General features: G+C 41.4%; 1 protein-coding gene across 3 annotated transcripts in view; it reads left to right on the top strand.

The window, feature by feature from the left end:
• The window catches only part of UBR3 (ubiquitin protein ligase E3 component n-recognin 3), a 128,538-nt gene that overhangs the window by 34,460 nt on the left and 73,879 nt on the right, over positions 1–20,199 (top strand). For all 3 annotated transcript variants that reach the window (XM_077319757.1, XM_077319756.1, XM_077319755.1), the window contains exons 11-23: positions 1,048–1,134; positions 3,070–3,135; positions 3,238–3,327; positions 5,017–5,145; positions 5,242–5,294; positions 5,871–6,004; positions 7,679–7,766; positions 10,076–10,215; positions 10,650–10,746; positions 13,643–13,784; positions 15,239–15,343; positions 15,960–16,133; positions 19,206–19,666. In XM_077319757.1, coding sequence (XP_077175872.1) covers positions 1,048–1,134; positions 3,070–3,135; positions 3,238–3,327; positions 5,017–5,145; positions 5,242–5,294; positions 5,871–6,004; positions 7,679–7,766; positions 10,076–10,215; positions 10,650–10,746; positions 13,643–13,784; positions 15,239–15,343; positions 15,960–16,133; positions 19,206–19,666 — 1,766 coding nt within the window. The remainder of the gene's footprint in view (positions 1–1,047; positions 1,135–3,069; positions 3,136–3,237; positions 3,328–5,016; positions 5,146–5,241; positions 5,295–5,870; positions 6,005–7,678; positions 7,767–10,075; positions 10,216–10,649; positions 10,747–13,642; positions 13,785–15,238; positions 15,344–15,959; positions 16,134–19,205; positions 19,667–20,199) is intronic.

Genomic DNA, 20,199 nt, shown 5'->3' with positions numbered 1-20,199 from the left:
TAAAAGTCCCATGATAAATATATTGCTCCCTGGATTAGACACTTGGCAACCATTCAGAATTCTTATTTTCCAGTGAATTAAAAAAATGCTTGATCTGTTTTGCTATGTAATTTCTGTACATCTGGCAGACTGAATATATTTTAAGGATGCTTGGCCTTGTTAAATACAGGGAATGGAAATTCTGTTGCCAAATTCCACTAGTAATTATCACTAGAAAGTAATTATTTGCTGCTGTCTCCATTGGTTTGTTTTGATTATCCAGTGGTTTATCAGTATGCTTCGGTACTTCATTTCCCCCAATATTAAAGTATATAGGGCATATCCACAACGAAGGATTTATTACTGCCAGATATTGTACATAAGCTGAGATTTGTGGCAGGCTTGAGGTTTTTTGGCTTCCTCCTCTGCTAACTCACCGTGTGGAAAGGACTTATTTTCCTGCCCCTCCTCCCCCTTAAAGTAGACACCCAGCCTGATAGAGTTCTGGGAAATTTGAAATCTTTCTTACTGTGCTGTGATGCTTTGTTTGTCTTAATGAAAAGTTATCACAGGACTGTTGTCCGTAGAGATTGTCATGAGCAAAATAAAATCTCACACTTATTTGAGGTTCTGCCTTATAGAGACGGGGCCTGAAACCCTATATTTAGATAAACAGGATCTCCAGACTTCTTCCCTGTGGTATGAGTTGCAGGGGAGGAACTGGGGTGGAGTATGCAGGACAGAAGACCACTCCCAGGTGCCAAATAATAAATCAGCAGCCAACAGGTTCTTCTAGGAACGGCACACGGGTAGGCTGTCCTTTGGTAAGAATATATTTTGCTCTCTACTCGTCAGGCCTGCTGATCTCATATGAAAGCCTTAAGTGAGGTAATATTTCCCCTCTTCAGTCTGATTCTCTTTTAATTAGCATGTTTATGTCCCAAATTATACCTTTAAAGAAAAAGTATGACGTTTCAACTCTTGAATCAGGTCAGTTCCTGCATCTCTTAAATGTGGAGAGATTTCATTTTTTTTTCCAGTTTGTTCAGTATTTGTATCCAATTTCAGGAGACACAAGAGTACACACGAAATGTTGTTAAGTACTGCCTAGAAGCACTTCAAGATTGGTTTGATGCCATCAACTTTGTGGATGAGGTATGTGTATATAATGTGATATTGTGGGGGGTAAGGACCACAGTGAAATTCAGACGGTCTCTGCTCAGCGCCTCACACTTAAAATGACACACTGTCTTTTTTAGCCCCCACATTTGTCAGCAGTTTAGAAATGCTGACATCCCTATTCTTTCTTGTGCTTTTGAGGCTTTTCTGTATTCTCAAAGGTAGAACATGCTTTACTCTAGAGGTAACATTTTTGGAAATGTTCTTTTGGGTTTTCGCTTGTATTAACCTTTTTAGTGCCTTCTTTGTAATTGTAAATGCTGGGATATTTTTTTAATGTTAAGTGATTCTCAGGAGTCTAATAAATTAACAAAATAATTAACTAGATTTTTAGCCCGCCTCTCTCCATGGACTTGAGGCGGGTTACATAACATATAAAACCCATTAAAAAACCCAGACTCCATAAAACCAGGCATAAACAAAACCAAGATTGACAGCATAATCCCTCCCCCTCCGGTAGCCATCCCAACTTGAGAGGTTCTCTCTGTGATAAGGCGTAGCCTGAGAGGGGCCCATGGATCTTAATCCCAGTATCAACTGAAAACCTGGCAGGAGAGCTTTGTTTTGCAGACCCTGCAGAACTTTGACAGCTTTGTCAGGGCTCTCAGCTCTCCCGGGTGCTCATTCCACCAGGTCAGACCAGGACCTAAAAGGCCCTGTCCCAGGTCAAGGCCAGGCATACTTCTCTGGGACCAGGGACCTCTAACAGATTAGTACACGCAGAGCAAAGCACTCAGAGGGGGGGAAGTATAAGGAGACAAGTGGTCCCTCAGATAGTTAGGGCTCAAACTGCAAATGGCCTTAAAGGTCAGCACCAAAATCTTGACCTTGATCTGGCCTGCAACCGGCAAGCAATGCAGCTGCCTCAGTACAGGCTGGATATGGGCTCTCCCAAGGTGTCCCAGTGAGGCCCCTAGCAGCTGCATTCTGCACCAGTTGGAATTTCCAGGTCAAGGGCAAGGGTAGGCCAGTGTAGAGCGAGTTACAGAATTCCAATCTAGAGGTGACCATAGTGTGGATCACTGTGGCCAGACAGTCTGGAGGCAGGTAGGACGCTAGTAGCCTTCCCTAGTGAAGATAGTAAAATGCTTTTAGGCAATCCCTGTGACCTGGGCCTCCATAGAGAGGGAGGCATCCAGGATCACCCCCAAATTCCTTGCTGTGGGTGAGATGCTAAGTTGTACCCCAGCTAAGGTGGGGAGGTGCGTTTCCTGTACTGCCCCTTTCCTGCTCAGCCACAGCACCTCTGTCTCGGAGGGGTTGAGTTTCAGGCGACTCTGCTCAACGTGGTTAAATGGGGTGTATGGTTTATACTGACTATCCAGTTTTCTCCCACCTTCTGTTGTTGTCTTCATGGTATGCTAAAGCCACCTTGAGTTGGGATATATTCTTGATCTGCACACCCAGAGAGTGCAGGGACTTTTCTTGGAAGTAAGCCTTGATAGCCCCAAGGAGTTCAGGGTTACATATATAGTTCTCCTCAGTTTTGTTTTAATAGCAGTCATCTGAGGTGGTTTAGGCTGAGAGATGGTGACTGACCAAAGGTTACCTAGTGAGCTTCATAGCTCACTGGGGATTTGAGCTAGAGTTTCTCCAATTGTGGTCAATCACTGTTCTCTGTGCCATATCGATTTTCCTTTTGAAGGGTGTGGATTGTGTGACATCTCCTTCTCCCATAATCCCGTATTAGTAGTAAGAGTTCTATCTCAGTGCAGTCAGGAGACCCACAGAAGCCTTTCCCAAGCCTAGAAGAGGGGAAATAGGAATGAGCTTAATAATGCATAAATGGAATTGTGTATTCTTTTAGATAGCAAAATGATCTCTCTCTCTCTCTCTCTCTCTCTCTCTCTCTCTCTCTCTCTCTCTCTCTCTCTCTCTCTCTCTCTCTCTCTCTCTCTCATCCCATTGCAGCCTACTCCAAATCAGGTCACGTTTCACCTGCCACTGCATCGTTACTATGCTATGTTTCTGAGTAAGGTAGGTGAATATATTTTTTCCTTCGGGGAAACGGAATGTTCATTGTGTAGGTTTGTGCATTTTTTATGTTTTGACGGAGCATTTTCTTGTTTCTGTTTGTAGGCTGTTAAATGTCAAGAAGTAGATCTGGATTCCCTTCTCCCTGACCAGGAGATGTTGATGAAGTTAATGGTTCACCCGCTTCAAATTCAGGTAAGGAACCAGCTAAAGTGGGGAAGAATAGTTTACTTTTTTCTTGACTGTGTGCAAAAATGTGTGGAGTGACCATCATGGCAAACACACAACTTTCCAGTTGCCTTGAACACACCATTTTTCAGTGGAAGCAACTGAGTGTTGAGAACATACTCCCATGAGCCTCTAACCTGGGTATTCAATTTATACATACCCATTTCCTCCCGTTATATAGAAACATTCATGGTTACCTATATTTCAGCATATCCAGATGTTTTTAAGCATCTGTGGGGACTGCAATAAGGACAAAGGCATTACTGATTAATCCTGCTTTTGAGTTGGATAACCTGAAAGTACACAAAAAAAGATTGCAGTGTTTTCAAGATGGGATTGTGTAATTTTCCTGTTGTTGGTTTAGCTGTCCATATGGCACAACAGAAAAGGGGGCTTCCACATGTTCCACATGTTCAGAGACATCTCCTTCACCCCAAGCTACTTGGGGGCCTTGTTTTATTTTACTGTTTTTCAACTGGCAATTGATATACCTATTGTTGTAGCACGCTAATATTGTGAACAATCTCTGTTAGGTTCTGTTCTGTTTTGGCTTTCATCTTTTGAAAAAGTAAGTCTCTACCCCCTTCTGTTGAAGAAATATGCCTTTTCTTTTATATCTCTGCAAAGATGAAAGCTGGGGATTTAAGGAACATGACAGGCAAATTGTTATAGCTTTATAATGATAGTACACTGTTTTTTATTTGTAAAAAGCCCCTCTGTGTGTGTGGGGAGGGATGGTTGCTGTGAGGGACTGGGAAATTGGTATGCAATGTGGGCAGGATTGGGAAGATCTAGAGTTTTCAGTTCACATGGATGTTGCTTTGATGCAGTCAGCAAAGGATCACAGCAAAGTAGACTTGGGAATGATTGCAGGAAGTAGTGGGGAAACCTTGAAGGTGCCCCAAAATACTAGGATGTTGTGGAAACACCTTCTTCCCAACAGCATCCAAACTCAGGCAAACAGCCCATGCATGAATCAGTTGTCCCCTGGAGCATTATTCAGAAAACGTAAGACAACAGAAAAGCATCAGTATCCCACATAGCAGTTGTTCAGTGTTTGCACTAAACATTCAATCTCTATGCATCCCTTGCACATTACTAGTGAAATCTTTGAGAGCAAAAGTAACATGGCTGTTGCCATCTTTTTTAAGCAGTCATTCAAAAGTTGAATATACTGACTGAAATACTCTGCTGCTGCCCTCCCCCAAAAACCAGCATATAAAGGGTTGGATCCAAGTGTTTTTTCTGCTGGACAAAAAGGGAGGAGGCAGACCCACTTGACCACCAAAAGGTCTGTGCCTGTGATCGTGGTATCTTCATGGGCTAAAGCCATGTGAGAGGGGGGTTGCGGCAAGGAGGGGAACTGGATGAGACGGAGTGGAAAACCTGGTGGGATCCAGCCCCCAAATCTGTTCTCACTTTTTGTTGCTTTGCTTTAAAATTGGAGAAAGAAAAATGGCAAGCAATGGATCAGTTTGTTGATGATTGATTTGATTTGATTTGCAGGCCAACCCTCTCTGCAAGCAGACAAACAACATATATAAAAGCCCATCCATCCATGGCCAAAATGGTTAAAGCAGTGATTAAACTCCTCAAGTGGGGGGGGGAAGAAAACACCTGCTGATTGTTTTGCTTTTATCTTTTCTTTTTCGGTAGGCCAGCCTCTCTGAAATCCACAGTAACATGTGGGTAAGAAACGGCCTGCAGATTAAAGGACAAGCCATGACTTACGTGCAGTCTCACTTTTGTAACTCGATGATTGACCCTGACATTTACCTGTTACAGGTAAGTCAGTTCTTTTGATCGCCTCGCCTGTTAGCTGAAAGCTAAAGAGTGATGACTAATATTTATGTTTTTGTTTTGTTTTGGAATGTAAAACAGGTCTGTGCTTCTAGACTTGACCCAGATTATTTTATTTCCTCAGTCTTTGAAAGGTAAGGTATTGTATAAATATTTAAGAATTACTTGTAGGCTGTATACATACGGGATGAGGAATGCTGTAGCTCAAGCACTTTAACAATCTCTGCTCTGATTAAATTCATCACACGGACTTGGGGCAGTAAACTTGGTGAATTATTTCTGCCATCCTTGTTCTGTTTTCCCTGGTCTTGTGAAGAGGATCATTTCTACTGTGTTTTACCATTCAAGGAGTGGAACTCTATTAAACATTCTTGTAGCTGGGCTTTCATTGTATTTCTTAGTAGGTGCCATGTGCTTGGACTGCCTGGTGATAAATTTTCTGGGGTGGGGTAAGATGTGCCAAAGAGAGACTTTAACAGAGTATGAGAACCTTTAGACTAAAGCAGAATGTGACCCTTTCATTGCTGTTTGTATTTAGGTGTTCTGGTGGCTTTAACATCTGGTGTTGGAAGGGTATAGCTCAGTTGGTAGGGCAACTGCCTGAGACATCAGTGAAAGAGCAGCAGGAAATAAGTTTTATATATATAACTCTGTTGCATCTTTTCAGTTTGACATCAATACATTCTCTGAACTTGAATTTTCTGCTATAGGTTCAAGGTGGTCGATCTCCTAACAATGGCTTCTCAACATCAGAATACGGTGCTCGATGCGGAGCATGAGAGATCAATGTTAGAAGGGGCCCTAACATTTCTTGTAATTCTCTTAAGTCTCCGTTTACACTTAGGTAAGACTGATGGTCTTTGCTCCTTTTATTTATTTTATTTATTTAATGCTAGCAATTTTTGTCATATAGGATAGTAGATCCTGAATATCAGATGCGCAGGGGATTCAGCATGCCTAAAACATGTTACTAGCAAAGAATATGGTTGCCTTGGTTCCCAGAATCTTGGCCAGCTTGGTGTAGTGGTTAGGAGTGCAGAGTTCTAATCTGACCAGCTGGGTTTGATTCCCCGCTCCCCCACATGAAGCCAGCTGGGTGACCTTGGGCTCACCACAGCACTGATAAAGCTGTTCTGACCTAGCAGTAATATCAGGGCTCTCTCAGCCTCACCCACCTCACAGGGTGTCTGTTGTATGGAGAGGAAAGGGAAGGCGAATATAAGCCGCTTTGAGCCTCCTTTGGGTAGAGAAAAGCGACATTATAAGAACCAACCACTACTACTACTACTACTACTACTACTTCCTCCTCCTCCTCTTCCTCCTCCTGCTGCTGCTGTCACTATGGCAGGATGTGGTGATGAATTTTGAGTCATTGTTTTTCATCTGGGCTGTGTTGTGTTTTGGGGGGAAAGCCCAGGAACAACATTTGGGGTCAGGCCATTTTGGGGTGTTCTTTGGTGTAGAGAGCCCAGGCTAGCCCAGTCTCAGAAGCTCAGGGAAACCACCACCAGGGAATACCAGGGTCATGACCTGAAGGCAGGCAAGTCAACCATTTCTGAACATCTCTTGCCCTGAAAACCCCTTGGAGGGGTCACTCATAAGTCGGCTGTGACTTGATGGCAAAAGTAAACAAATTTTTATTTTATTTATTTATTATACTTATATTTATATATTTATTATATTATATAAATAAATAGCGTGCAGCAGAAAGTGGGAGGCAAGAAAGTCATGCTCCACGGGTGGAAATCATTCTGTCTGCTGAAATGCTTCATTTAATCTCAAGCCTGTATTTTGCACAGGATCTTGCATTTGGATGTCATTTACTGAGGGCGTCAGATTCCCTGTCCATTCCCTTTCCAATGGGCACACTTGGCATAATAGCAAAAGTGATTTATTGAAGTAGCGATACAAGGCTTGTGATTATTCTCGCTAAAACTGAATTGATAGGCAATACATGGATTATTATAGCCCCAAGTTCCCATCTCCCTACTAGCAAAACTCACCTCAAATGTTGAAGGCGGAACTTCCCTTTTTTCCCAAGGAAAACGTGGCCTCCTCTGGTCCCACAAAAAGCACGCAAAGTGCCCAGGTGCACATGACATCATTTGTACTCAACCAACCAAGGCCAGGCCCTGCAATAATGCTCCACCTCCCCTTCTCCCGCAAGTTCATATCCTATGAAAGAATTTATTAACTAGGCTATGCAGAAAGCAAAATAACGAAAGCCCTTACAAGCAGTTACACATTCCCAGGCCTCCTTCTGCCCCTTATTACATTAGTCAGTGACAGTTATTATATTCACCAATGACAGTTGGTACAGACAGGCTACAATGGGCACCTCATCGATACTTGCATAAACCAGTATTGAATTATCGTGGCAGGAAGCTGACAAACAGGCAGATGTTGAGGAGGGGACTGTCGTGTTACCTGTGTGTTGTCTAAATTTGAGCTGCATTGGCTCTGTCTTTCGTACAACTATGTGAAACATATGTTGATTTCAGTGTCCATTTCCCTCTAGGCATGACGGACGATGAAATTCTGAGAGCTGAGATGGTTGCTCAACTGTGCATGAATGACAGGACACACAGTTCACTATTGGACCTCATATCCTTTGGATCACCTAAGTAATTTTTGGCATATAGATTAAACAATCAGGAAGACCGTTCTCTTGGTGGGCTCTTGTAAGAGAGAGTTTTTCCTTGCCAGTGTATAGAGATGTGGTGACTTGCTCGCCTAGGGTGAAGGTTGTGTGTTTAAAATCCTTACAAACTAGAAAGTTTACGAGGCAGTCACTTCTCCTCTGGAATTGGTTTGGATGGGAATACCGGACCTGAAAGGCACCTTATAAACTAGAAACTACTGGGGACAGACTGCTGCACACCAGACCAAATTCCTGAGAATGATCTTGAAATGCAGAAGGAAATAAAAAAGACAACTGGAGGAAAAGTTGAGTAATAATGGATGACTGGGTGTTGTGGGCTTTCTGGACTGTGTGGCTGAGGTTTCGTAGTTCTAGTCCCTGACGTTTTGCCAGTAACTGTGGCAAGAGGTAGGATGTGGCAAGATAGGGTTGGGCGCTTTGGTGCCTGAAGCCGCCAGCGTGGGGGGGAGGTGTGGGCACTCACGCACTGGTTGGCGTACACACGCAGGCACGGAACGCTGCACCAGTGCATGTGCGCCAACTGGCACACCAGCACCCGTGCTTCCCCTTCCCCCCCCCACGCCGCGGCACTGGCTGTTTCGGCTGGGAACGGCTGCTTCGGATGCCAAAGCGCCCAACCCTAATGGGAACCTCTCAGCCTTCAACAGTTTAATAATGAGTGACCTCAACTGCTTTCACCATGAATAGGCAAAGCAACAAAATGTCTAGGTATCAGAAATAATTGGGTCTTGGGATATAGGTGGCCATGGTAGGTTTTCACTCCTTTGAATCTGAAGTGAGCTCTGACTCGTTGAAAGTTTATGCTGGAATAAATTTTGTTGGTCATTAACATACCCGTACTCACACGAGCAGAAGGTTTGTAGTCTTTTGGAGATCTTTGAGAGGGTTTACAAACATCTGGGTTTGGTAGCTGTATGCTACTTGGATTTGCAAAAAGGCTTTGAAAAATCTCTCAAAAGTGGGTCCAGAATAACCTTCTTAGGCAGCATGATATAAGAAGATGGGCCTCTGTGAATTAGAGACTGTTTAAGAAACAGAAACAAGACTGTAGGCTCAAACCTAGAGTTCTCACAATGGAGGGAGGTAAGTAAGTGGCAGGCTTCTCCTCTTTGTTTGGGAAATCTGAAAAGAATTTATTTTTCTGATATAAAGAAAAAAATTGTTTCTGAGGAAGAGAGAATTGCATTTGAAGTTGTGCTAGTTTTTAAACATTGCTTCATGTTGCTCCACTTTGATTGAGTCCTGCCACTTCAGGGAAGAATCATTTAACATTCCAAGTCATGGAGAGAACTATCTGATATTAGTTTTGTTTACATGGTATCTAGAAATTTGTTTAGAAGCTGCAGTGTATAGTAAGACCCACAAGGGTGCAGTCTGGTATTATCCTTCTGGCAACACACTCATTTAGATTTAAAGATGTCCAGTAGGTTTTCTTCAGAACCCAACAAAAGGATAACATTTTAAACCTCTAGGGTTTAGCCTAGAGTTCAACATTCATAGGGGGTGGCGTGGCTATAGTCTGTTAGCTTTCTTGTCTTTCATAAATTGTGCTGATTAGGGTGTATTTAACGTCACTAAACGTTACATTTATATAGCTATAGTCTCGTGTATTTTGTATTTTTGTCATGATGTCATTTTTATTGCAGTTTCTTTCTTCTGCTATGTCAGTGCTTTATAGGTAAATGTATGGTCAGGAATATATCCTCAGATATCTAGTCAATTTCCTAACCAATGTGTGTATTGGAAGTAAAAAAAAAAACAAAACCCGTGCTATAGGGGTCAAATGCCTCCTGAAGATTAAAATTCTTTATTAACTCTGACATGATTGTTTAGAAAGGGATTTTTCTTTGTCAGAGACAGACCCCTTGTGGTGAAATAAAGCAATGACTTCAATCCTCAGGGAGACATGTAAAAGGAAGGCTATCGGCAGGTATCCATTCGATCCATTCTGATCACTAAATCTTCAGACGAGATGGTGATGACTTGTGCCAATTTTCCCCTCCCTCTGTAAATCCCATTTTGCCCCTATGTGTTCCTAAAAGCCCATTGGCCCTCAGGGACAAAACTGGGTGTGTATGTGTGTCTCAGTGGGCTGTAGTATGTCTGTGTATGTGTGGGGGGGACTCTCCCTCCAAGAAGTCCACAGATGGTTCTACACAGGGCACTGATTCAAGCTGATAAGAATAAATCTAGAAGGGTGTTGCTACCTAAAAGATTCTGGTGACATTACTTGCCTTAACCTAAGGGTCACATTCCGGAAAACCCTAATCCTAAAAGTGGCATTGTTCCTGGAAGTTTAAGCTTTGAATCGATGCTGTCAGCTGTGGCTGATTTCAAAGCTCCTGTATTTGAACCTGGGGGCTCCATGCAACAAGGAATGTACACACCCAAAGGTATGTGAAGCATGTGGAATTTATGTGAATTCATTACTCACTATCCAGCATGAATTAGAAGTGTAAAAGTCTTTGTATTTGATTTTAAATCAGTACTGTTCTGTGCTTTTTTTGTTTCTCATGTAGAATTCCCCCCCATCATTCAGTTTACATATAAGTAAGCAGCACAAAATCTGTTTTTAGAATGTCTAAAAGTATGAAATAAAGAAATTTAAAGAGCAGTTTTTGGCTGTTTAAACCGTAGTTTTAGAACAATAGCTGCAATTATGCAATCACATCACAAGCAGAAAAACTCAGAATAACATCGTTTACTATAAGAATCTACATATGGATGAATGGAAATGCTGTCATGTTTTGAAAGCTTTCTTGTTTAAAGGTAAAAGTTTGGTAGTGTATTCCATATTTATGATAGTCTCCCATGTTTTTCATACTAGCTGAAGTTTGGGACAAGGAATTTGACCCCGTCATGGTAATTCTCCGCACCGTTTATCGTAGGGATGTCCAGTCTGCAATGGATCGATACACGGCATTGTAAGTTAAAAATATATGAACAGTAATGTCTGAATAGATTCTGCATTGCGTAACAGTTTAATGAAATGCTTTTAACAGAGAATATTGAGCTGTTCAGAAACCATAATCTGTCTTTGAGAAAAGGTTGTCTAGAAGTTAGTGGGACAGAGCTAAAGATATCTGCGTTATAAATGTGGTTTTTAAATATAAAATGAATGCATTTGTTGTGGACTAAATTATATATAGAAATGAAGTAGGGATGTCCACAGAATTTATTTTTTTAATTGCTTCTGCTTTAAAATATATATTATTGTTTGTAAACTGCCCCTCCCCAAAAATGGCATATAAACTGGTTGATTAAACATTCAAACGCAACTAATTTTGCATATTTCTACATGCTTCATGCAGGTGCATTTTTGAAATACTGAAAATGAAACAAAAGCTACTAGGTTCTTCTGTATTTCCTTTTGCAGTTGCTAACATTTCTACAGCACTTTTGGGAGAAGGGCAGACAGAAATATTTAAATAAGTAGTAAAAGCCATTTCGTATATATTGTTTAGTAAAAATGCCCCTAACAGTTCTATAAAGTAGGACAGTATTATTATCCTGCTATTGCAGTTGTGGGGCAGAGGCTGGGACTGAACAGGTAGTGAGCTGATGGTGGACTGCAGATTACAACTCATTCTTTTAGTAGCCTCACTTATGCCAGTTTACAAAACCAGCCTCAGAAGGCATGTTACAGAATGTGTTCACACCAACTATTTCTTTGGGCTAATCAGTTACCAGTTGACTCTCACCAGTAGCTTCGATGATCTTGGAGGAAATGGAGCTTTGCATCCTATTTATCCTAGGATGTTTAATCAATGAGGTTATGGGCTAAAATGTTCTCGATTGTGGGCACTGGGACCCTATTCCTTTTTGGTATGTCAGTCAGTTATTCAAATGATGGTTGATACATGTAAAAAAAATGTTTATTTGTTGAAGGGCTATAGGCTGGTCCAGGAAGTCCATTTGTGGGTGAAAGACCCCCTTACATTCATCAGACCCCTGAAGCACAACATTAATAAAGGCATCCATGTGACATGGAGTGCAAACCATGTCAACTGTTTCTAGAATGCTCCTTGGAATTTTTTTTTTGCTCCATTTTGATTTTATTTTATCCTAATCTTCATCCTGGTGAAGATTTCTGGGGAGTTCAAAATCTTGCACACTGATTGGTGATTGGAGTCTAATTGCACCTTTAAGACCAAGCCACTTCAGACCAATATGGCTACCCACTTGAATCAAACTGTTTGGTGATATTTTTGTTGGTGCTAATAAGGAGGGTGACTGATGGCTTTGCTTGTGGACATTTTTCTGTGGATCAACAATGTTACCCACAAACTATGTCTGTTCTGGATTAGTGGGAATGTGTAAGGAGGAAACGCATACATACATTTCACTGCTCAGCTGGTATAAATTATATAACATATGTAGTTTTGAGTGTTTTACTAGCTCAGTTGCTAGAAAGTGACATGTCAAAATGATAAATTACCTACAATCTTGGACAAATACATAACCTTTTCATTTTTAGTGAAATGAATAATGTGTTCTTCGAGGCCATATAAAAACAAATGGAAAGCTGACCTTTTGGAGTTTTTCCCCGTCTCCAGTTTTTCCCTCCCTTTCTTTTCCCTTTCATGTGACCTCAAGATACTAAAAATGGAGAACACCGCCTAGCTTCAACTTTATAGTTGTTCCTTGTTCACAAATTTTTAAGAGTTTCCAATATAGAACTGTTCCTCCTTTCAATATTTTCATTGGAAGATATGGTCAGAACACAAAGAAAAAAATTGTTTTTAGTATCTTCACTTCCTTATCTCTGCTATCCTTTTGTCACCTGTAACTTTAAGACCTCTTTGAAGGTGAAATGCCTTTGGCTGAACCCATTGGCTGAAACTCATTTTGGCAACCATTGTAGAGTATGAGAAGTATCACCCCCCCCCCCCAAGTCTTGGAACATGGCCCAAAGCTGTTAATTACTTAATCTCAATTAAAAGGTTGAAAGTAGGCCATGGAGTTTAAGTATATCCTCCTCCCTTCCCTTTTCTGTGTTTTTACTGTGGCATCCCATTACATTTTGCACCAAGATTAACAAATAAGAATGGCTAGATTAAAATCAGGATTTTTTTCAGCTGTTTTGCAAATCATTTTTAAAACGGACCATAAATCTCTATTAGATCTCTAGTAAGATCTCTAGTAAGAACATAAGAAGAGCCCTGCTGGATCAGACCAGTGGTCCATCTAATCCAGTACCTAGTCTCACACAGTGGCCGGTTCCTTTGGTGGCCAACAACAAGGCATAGAGGCCGTGACCGTCCCCTGATGTTGCTTCCTGGCTCTGGGATTCAGAGTGCCTCTGAATGTGGAGGTTCCCCTCAATCAGTATGGCTAGTAGCCATTGATACAACGTTTCAAGGATCAAGAACTTAAAAGGTAAAGGTAAAGGTATCCCCTGTGCAAGCACCGAGTCATATCTGACCCTTGGGGTGACGCCCTCTAGCGTTTTCTTGGCAGACTCAATACAGGGTGGTTTGCCAGTGCCTTCCCCAGTCATGACCGTTTACCCCCCAGCAAGCTGGGTACTCATTTTACCGACCTCGGAAGGATGGAAGGCTGAGTCAACCTTGAGCCGGCTGCTGGGATCAAACTCCCAGCCTCATGGGCAAAGCTTTCAGACGGCTGCCTTACCACTCTGTGCCACAAGAGGCTCTTAACAAGAACTTAGAAATTGGCAACTCCAAAACTGACATGGATATATTGTACTTATTTTTTTTTAACTATTTTATTGCACCTTTCTCAGTGACCTACTTCCTGAAGAGGTATGGTTCTATCACCTGTTACAATTAAATCTCTCCCCCCCCCTTGTTCTTACAGTTTAAAGCAGAGTGGAAAATTTCACGGGAACCCTTGGCCTCCATACAAGAAAAGAACTCATTTGCACCCAAGCTATAAAGGGCTCCTGAGGCTCTTGCACTGCAAAACTTTACACATTGTGTTATTCACTTTACTTTACAAGGTACTACTGAATGGGTTTTCTTCTATGTGTCTTTACCACTTAAGATAGTGTATTTACTATTTTTACAACCTAGATGAATGGAGCATGTGACTTCATTTAAATAAATATTTTATAGTCTGCCCTTTCTGAATACCTATGGCTGGTAACAACATGAATTTTCAGTCAATAAAAATAAATCCAGTATAAATTCAGTAGCCCCTAACTAGTTTAGGTATGTATGTTCCCTCTGTTTACAGTAGGGAAGTCTTTTTGATAGTCCATGTTATATGTGCAACCTTTTTATTTCCAATAAAAAATCATATACTTATATATAATTATATAATAAGGAAATAGAATAAATCAGAATAACAGTAGATGGGTAATTTGTGATAGATTTTAGATTTCCAGTTTTGTCAATATAATTGAAATAAGGTTGATTATTCTATATACACAAGCTGTATGAAAACAAAAAACAAACTTGTACACTCTGATAATCAATCTTGGAAAACTGTTTCTAGTTTCATTGTTTCAGTGAGATAAGAGGTCCATAAACAGGTATAACGTTTTCAGAGATCAGGGAGAGAGACTATTAGAACAATAAACATCAACTTACCCATTTTACGATCTAATCTTAACTACCAAAACCTACCTGATTGAGCTATCACATTCTATCGCATCTAATTGTAGTTATATTTTATTTTTATTTATATATTTATATTCTGCCCTTCCTTGGGGGCTCAGAGAACAGTTAAAAACAGAACATATACTTGGAATTCAAATATCATTCTAAAATTTTAAAAAAATTAAAATTAATTGATTCAGGGACTCTTACTGCTCCCAGATAAAGGGGAAGAGGATGGTTTTGGGGGAAGGGATACAAGGTAACTGGACCTTAGTACAGTTTTTCATTGAACAAAATTTACAAAACAACATGTATTTAAATATTGTTAAAAATTCTTGTATGATTTCCAATGTTCCAGCCACTCTAACTGAGATATCTAAGTAGCTAGGCAGACTAGAACTTTACCAAACCCCCTCTTTCTGTGGTTTTTGTGCACCCTTCTTTAAGAAGGGATTATAAATACTTAATTTTCAGAATTAGAAATTATACCTCTTTTGCCATAGTTGATAAATAACTGGATCTTTCTTATTTAGTTTTATAACTAAAGCTTAGATGCTGTGAAAATGAAGAGGTGAAAGCTTTCTAACCTTTTTTGTGAGACCTGAAATAAAAATTTGGGGAGAAGAAAAGGTTGAAAGCATGTCAAAATGAACTCTGGAGGCTTTTATGAACGATGATGATGAAGAAATCTCATAGGGTTTCTATAGTTATTGGAATGCCGCATTAGAATTTTGCACTGTCACCGACTTTCAAGAGTTCCTTGTGATTATGTTTGTGAATATTGGCTATCAAGAAAAGCAGACCCTCCTACTTGTTTATATTTCTAATAGGGGAAATTTGGAATTTGTTTTAGATATTAATGGATCATCAAAACTTATCAGAACATGTCCTTTGCATGGTTTTATATTTGATTGAGCTGGGACTAGAGAACTCATCTGAGCAAGAGTCTGAGGAAGAAGTAAGTGCAGTTCATTTTATTCCATGCACGAAATATAAATGTTGTGCTCGTTTTGGAGCCTTAAATCGATTTTGAATTCACTACTGCTGAGTGTGAGTGGTTTTAGAGGAATAACTTTGTTAGAGAGCTAGTGTAGCATAGGAGTTCCTTTATTTAAAAAAAAAGCAGGAATAAAGCTTAGTGAATGAAGAAGAATCCCACCTTTGCAAGTAAGGATTGGGCTGTTTAAATCTCACTAAATTCCTTGCCTTAAGACACGTCTCCTTCTATTCAGAGATATTTTCCATGTAGAAGTGAGCCCAAGATGATCTATCAATCTTTCTTCTTGTCTCAACTGAGCCCATAGAGTTTTCAGTAAAAATGAGCAGAGATGGTTTGCCATTTCCTGCCTTCACATAGCAACCCTGTTATTCCTTGGAGGTCTCCCATACAAGTACTAACCAGGGTCGACCCTGCTTAGCTTCCAAAATCTGACAAGCTTGGGCTAGTCTGGGCCATCAGAGTCAGAAAATGTGTGTTTCCTGGCATGTTTAGCCAGTGTACTGGCATGCTTCAATCATGTTCTCTAACAATATACTACTGTAATTTTGTTTTGTTTGTCTTTCTGATGCGCCAGGATTCTGTGGGTGGACAGGAACGCTGCCACGATAGCTGGTTCCCCGGGAATAACTTGGTGTCAAACATGCGCCATTTTATTAACTATGTCCGTGTAAGAGTGCCAGAGACGGCTCCAGAGGTGAAAAGAGAACCACCTGCAAGTACAAGCGCTGACGGTTTTTCTGCTTCTCAGGTAAGCAGGTGGAATTTGTATAGCCTTGAAATGGGATTATTCTGACAACTCAAGACCTTTTTTGGAGCATTGTTGACTTTTAAGATATTTTGCCTCCCGGTATTGCATGAATCTTTGCTTAAGATATACATTCCCATATCTGATAGTATATGTTTGGTATATAATGCCATGTTTTTTAGGGTCTTTTAATGCCCTCCTTTTCCCTCCAACTCACCAGCATCCAAGGCGGTCTAAAGGACTTCAGAGAGAGGTAGACGTGTGTATTTTGCGTTCTAATGGCAGTAGAGCTTCCATTGTGCTGGTCCTAACTTAGCAGCTGCGGTTCCACAGTCTTCTCAAGTATCACTTGAGAAACTGTAATTTTTGCGGATTTCTAATGGTAGGGTGCAAAAGGTACCCTGGAACTTTGACCGTATTATGTGTTGGTTCTAAATTCATTGCGCCGTGCCAGAAATAACACTGTCCAGAAAACGCTGGCCTGTGGATGGAATAAATACCGGCTTGCTCTGTTTGAGTGAATGTGAACTTCTCTTGCTGTTACTCCTAACATTTTAATAATGCCGCTCTTCAGCTGCCCCTTTCTCAATAAGCTTAGCACGTCAATCTTGATGGAAGTTATTTGAAAATGATAAATGGTTAGTGTATTCATCTTTATGAACGTGTAATTAACTTGTTTAAAATGATTTATAGCCAATACATAATAGCGTTGCCACCTTCTCGGGCGGACCGATGGGGAACAGCCCAACTGCGGCTGGTTTTCGTATATTAACTTACGGATGCATCGCTGTATATTTCATTAACACGGAGTCTATGCTAAGGGGAAAAGTTAGATGGAAGGCAAACAGATTTGGGTTTTTTTTGTTCTAAAGGGAACTTTGAGAGGTTGTCTGATTTGTCACAGTACAGCAGGGGTAGTCAACCTGTGGTCCTCCAGATGTCCCTGGACTACAATTCCCATGAGCCCCTGCCAGCAAATGCTGGGAATTGTAGTCCAGGGACATCTGGAGGACCACAGGTTGACTACCCCTGCAGTACAGGACTTAAAATGTAGACCTAACAAAAAATTCAGTCTATAAAAGATCCCCCCGCCCAATAAATTTAAAGTACTTTCAAACATTAGACGCTCAGTTGTATAAGTGGTCACGTTACAGTTAAAAACACAATGGCTAGGATGGCGGGGGTCAGCATTTAGAGCTGCATGGTCCAATAAAACAGAGATCAGTGCCACTGTTATGACCTTGGTGGACCCCCCCCCTTCCAAGTGACATAGCCTTCCACTGTTTGCAGCTACTTCCGACAATACAGCTGCCGTAATGCAACACCTACAGCAATCAGACTGTGAGTCTGTCAGTCGCTAATAGCAAAGTCTGGCAAGACGTTCTTAAGATCTTGACTTGGAAAGTTCTTCTTCCTTCATTAAAAAGAAAAGTTCACGACATCTATTATACTGAAGGGTTTCGATGCGCTCAAAAGATTGCATAGCATCGCTTGGGTTAGCCCTAGTTAAAAGGTGTTACATAGATTTTATACCCTTAAAATGGACTAAATTTATTCTCGCGTAAACTTTTGTGAGTCAGAGCTCACTTGGGCATATGCATACTGAGAAGGTCACGCTCCAAGAGGGGTCGGGGTTGGATTGCTCTGTCCGTGGGGAAAACTTCAAGACGGTTTGTCCTGCAGTTCTGAAAGTGCTAGGTTTCTAAAAATAAGCATTCATACTGGAACTTATTCCTAGCATTTTAAAGCAGAATCGAGATCTTAAAAAAACAAAGCCTTGTGCAACTCTTCTGCCACAGTAGTATTTTTTTTAAACAAAGCCTCCCAGTGACTTATTTTGGAACAGGCTGTGGGACTCAGTGCTTGCTGATTTCTGGAAGGCTAATTACTCCTGGATAGCCCAGGATAGACTGATCTCATCTCAGAAGCTAAGCAGGTTTGGCCCTGGTTGGTATTTGGATGGGAGGCCACAACGAAATATGAAGATCACAGTGAAGTGGCAGGCAATGATAAACCACTTCTCAATGTCCCTTGACTTGAAAGCCTTGCCATAAGTTGCCTGCAATTTGATGGGGTGGATTTTGAGCTACAGTTAAGCTTCACGTCCACTTTCTGGGTAAGGCCTGCAGGAAGTATCAGGAGTGGCTGGAGGGGAGCATATTAATGCGTCATGCTCTTCTGTTCACATGGCTTAGTTGATCACACATAAACACACATGAAGCTGCCTTACACTGAACCACACCCTTAGTTCATCAAGGTTAGTATTGTCTGCTCAGCTGGCAGTACTCTCCGGCCAGGGTTGCTAGTCCTGGGTTGGGAAATACCTGGAGGTTTTAGGGGTGGAGCCTGGAGGGAGCAGGGCTTAGGGACAAGGTATAACACCGTGGAGTCCACTCTCCAAAGCAACCATGTTCTCCAGGAGAACTGATCTTGGTTGCCTGGAGATTAATTGAAATGGTGGGAGATCCCTGGGGGCTACCTGGCGGTTGGCTACCTCCAGGGGCTCAGGCAGAGGTCTTTCACATCACCTACTGCCTAGGCCTTTTAGTTGGAGATGCCAGGGATTGAATATGGAACCTTCAGTATGCCAAGTGGGTGCTCTACCACTTAACCACAGATTCTCAATCATTTTGAAGCATGAATCATAGAATAATAGAGTTGGAAGGGACCTTTTGGGTCATCTAGTCCAGGGGTGGTCAACCTGTGGTCCTCCAGATGTCCATGGACTACAATTCCCATGATGCTGGCAGGGGCTCATGGGAATTGTAGTCCATGGATATCTGGAGGACCACAGGTTGACTACCCCTGATCTAGTTCCAACCCCCTGCACTATGCAGGACATTCACAATCCTATCGCTCATCCACTGTAACCTGCCACCCCCTTGATATTTCACCCTTTCAGTAGGTGTTGTGTCATATCATTTTAATTTTTTTAATTGATGTGCCAAGATTTTGCTTCATTTTGTTCTTTTTCTACCTTGAAAACCCTTCTCTAGGGACTTCATTTGGTAGCCGGTAATTTTTAAATCAAAATTGGTTATGGCCCCTAATTATATTTTCCTTGTTTTCTTCAAGAATTCAGGGACAGCGCAAGTGTTCAGCTTGGTGGCGGAGCGTAGGAAGAAATTCCAGGAAATCATCAATCGCAACACCAGCGAAGCCAGCCAGGCAGTCCGGCCCAAGACGTCCATGAAATGGTCCGCTCCGGGCACAACGCCTCAGCTGACAAACGCTATCCTGGAGGTCAAGGAAAGCATCTTGTCTTTGCTGGTTAAGCTTCACCATAAACTGTCAGGGAAGCAGAACTCTTACTATCCTCCCTGGTTGGATGACATGGAACCGTTAATCCCGCAAGAAAACCCTAAATATTTTCACGGGGATGGAATGACAGCTGTAGAAAGGATATTATTGAAAGCTGCGCTTCAAAGCCGATTGAACAAGCACATCATCGAGGAGATATGTAGAAAAGTGACTCCCCCTGTACCACCCAAAAAGATTAGTCCTGCAGAGAAGAAGACCTTGGACAAGGAAGAAAGGTAATGTCTAGGAAATAAGTTATTTTTTCTGTGCCTGAATGAATGCTTCACCCTATTTTGAATTAATTAAACTTCTACTTCTGATGGAGAGTTTCCCCCCAGTAAATAGCCAAAAAGGAAAACAGAAACCCAACCTGACAAGACAAGTTGGGAACCTAAAGGTTGAGCTGCAAAACCTTTTGTTTAAAAAAAGTCCAAGGGTTTAAAAAAAGTCCCTCCCAGAAATCCACGCATGAGTGGATTTCTGGGAGGGAGGGAGCAGGGGCCCTGTAGATGCTGCTGGTATAACTCTGCACATAATAAAAGTAAAAAACATGGATAAAACCCAGTTAGATATACCGTGTAATACAGCAAATAGAAAATCAACAATAACATAAGAAAAAAAAAAACAGGCGTGTTTTGACCTCTCAGGGTCTTCCTCAGTGGTCAAGGAAGTTAAAATGCACTTATACAGCAAAAAAATATAACGTTAGGGCTTACTAGTGGTCGAAATATCTAGAAAGTGATGCCCCAACTAATATGTGTTGTATTTC

Source organism: Paroedura picta, chromosome 2 (genome assembly GCF_049243985.1).
Source record: "Paroedura picta isolate Pp20150507F chromosome 2, Ppicta_v3.0, whole genome shotgun sequence".
Classification (NCBI taxonomy): Eukaryota; Metazoa; Chordata; class Lepidosauria; order Squamata; family Gekkonidae; genus Paroedura; species Paroedura picta.
The sequence above is the reverse complement of the archived record's forward strand: the minus strand, read 5'-3'. Positions and strand labels throughout refer to the sequence as shown.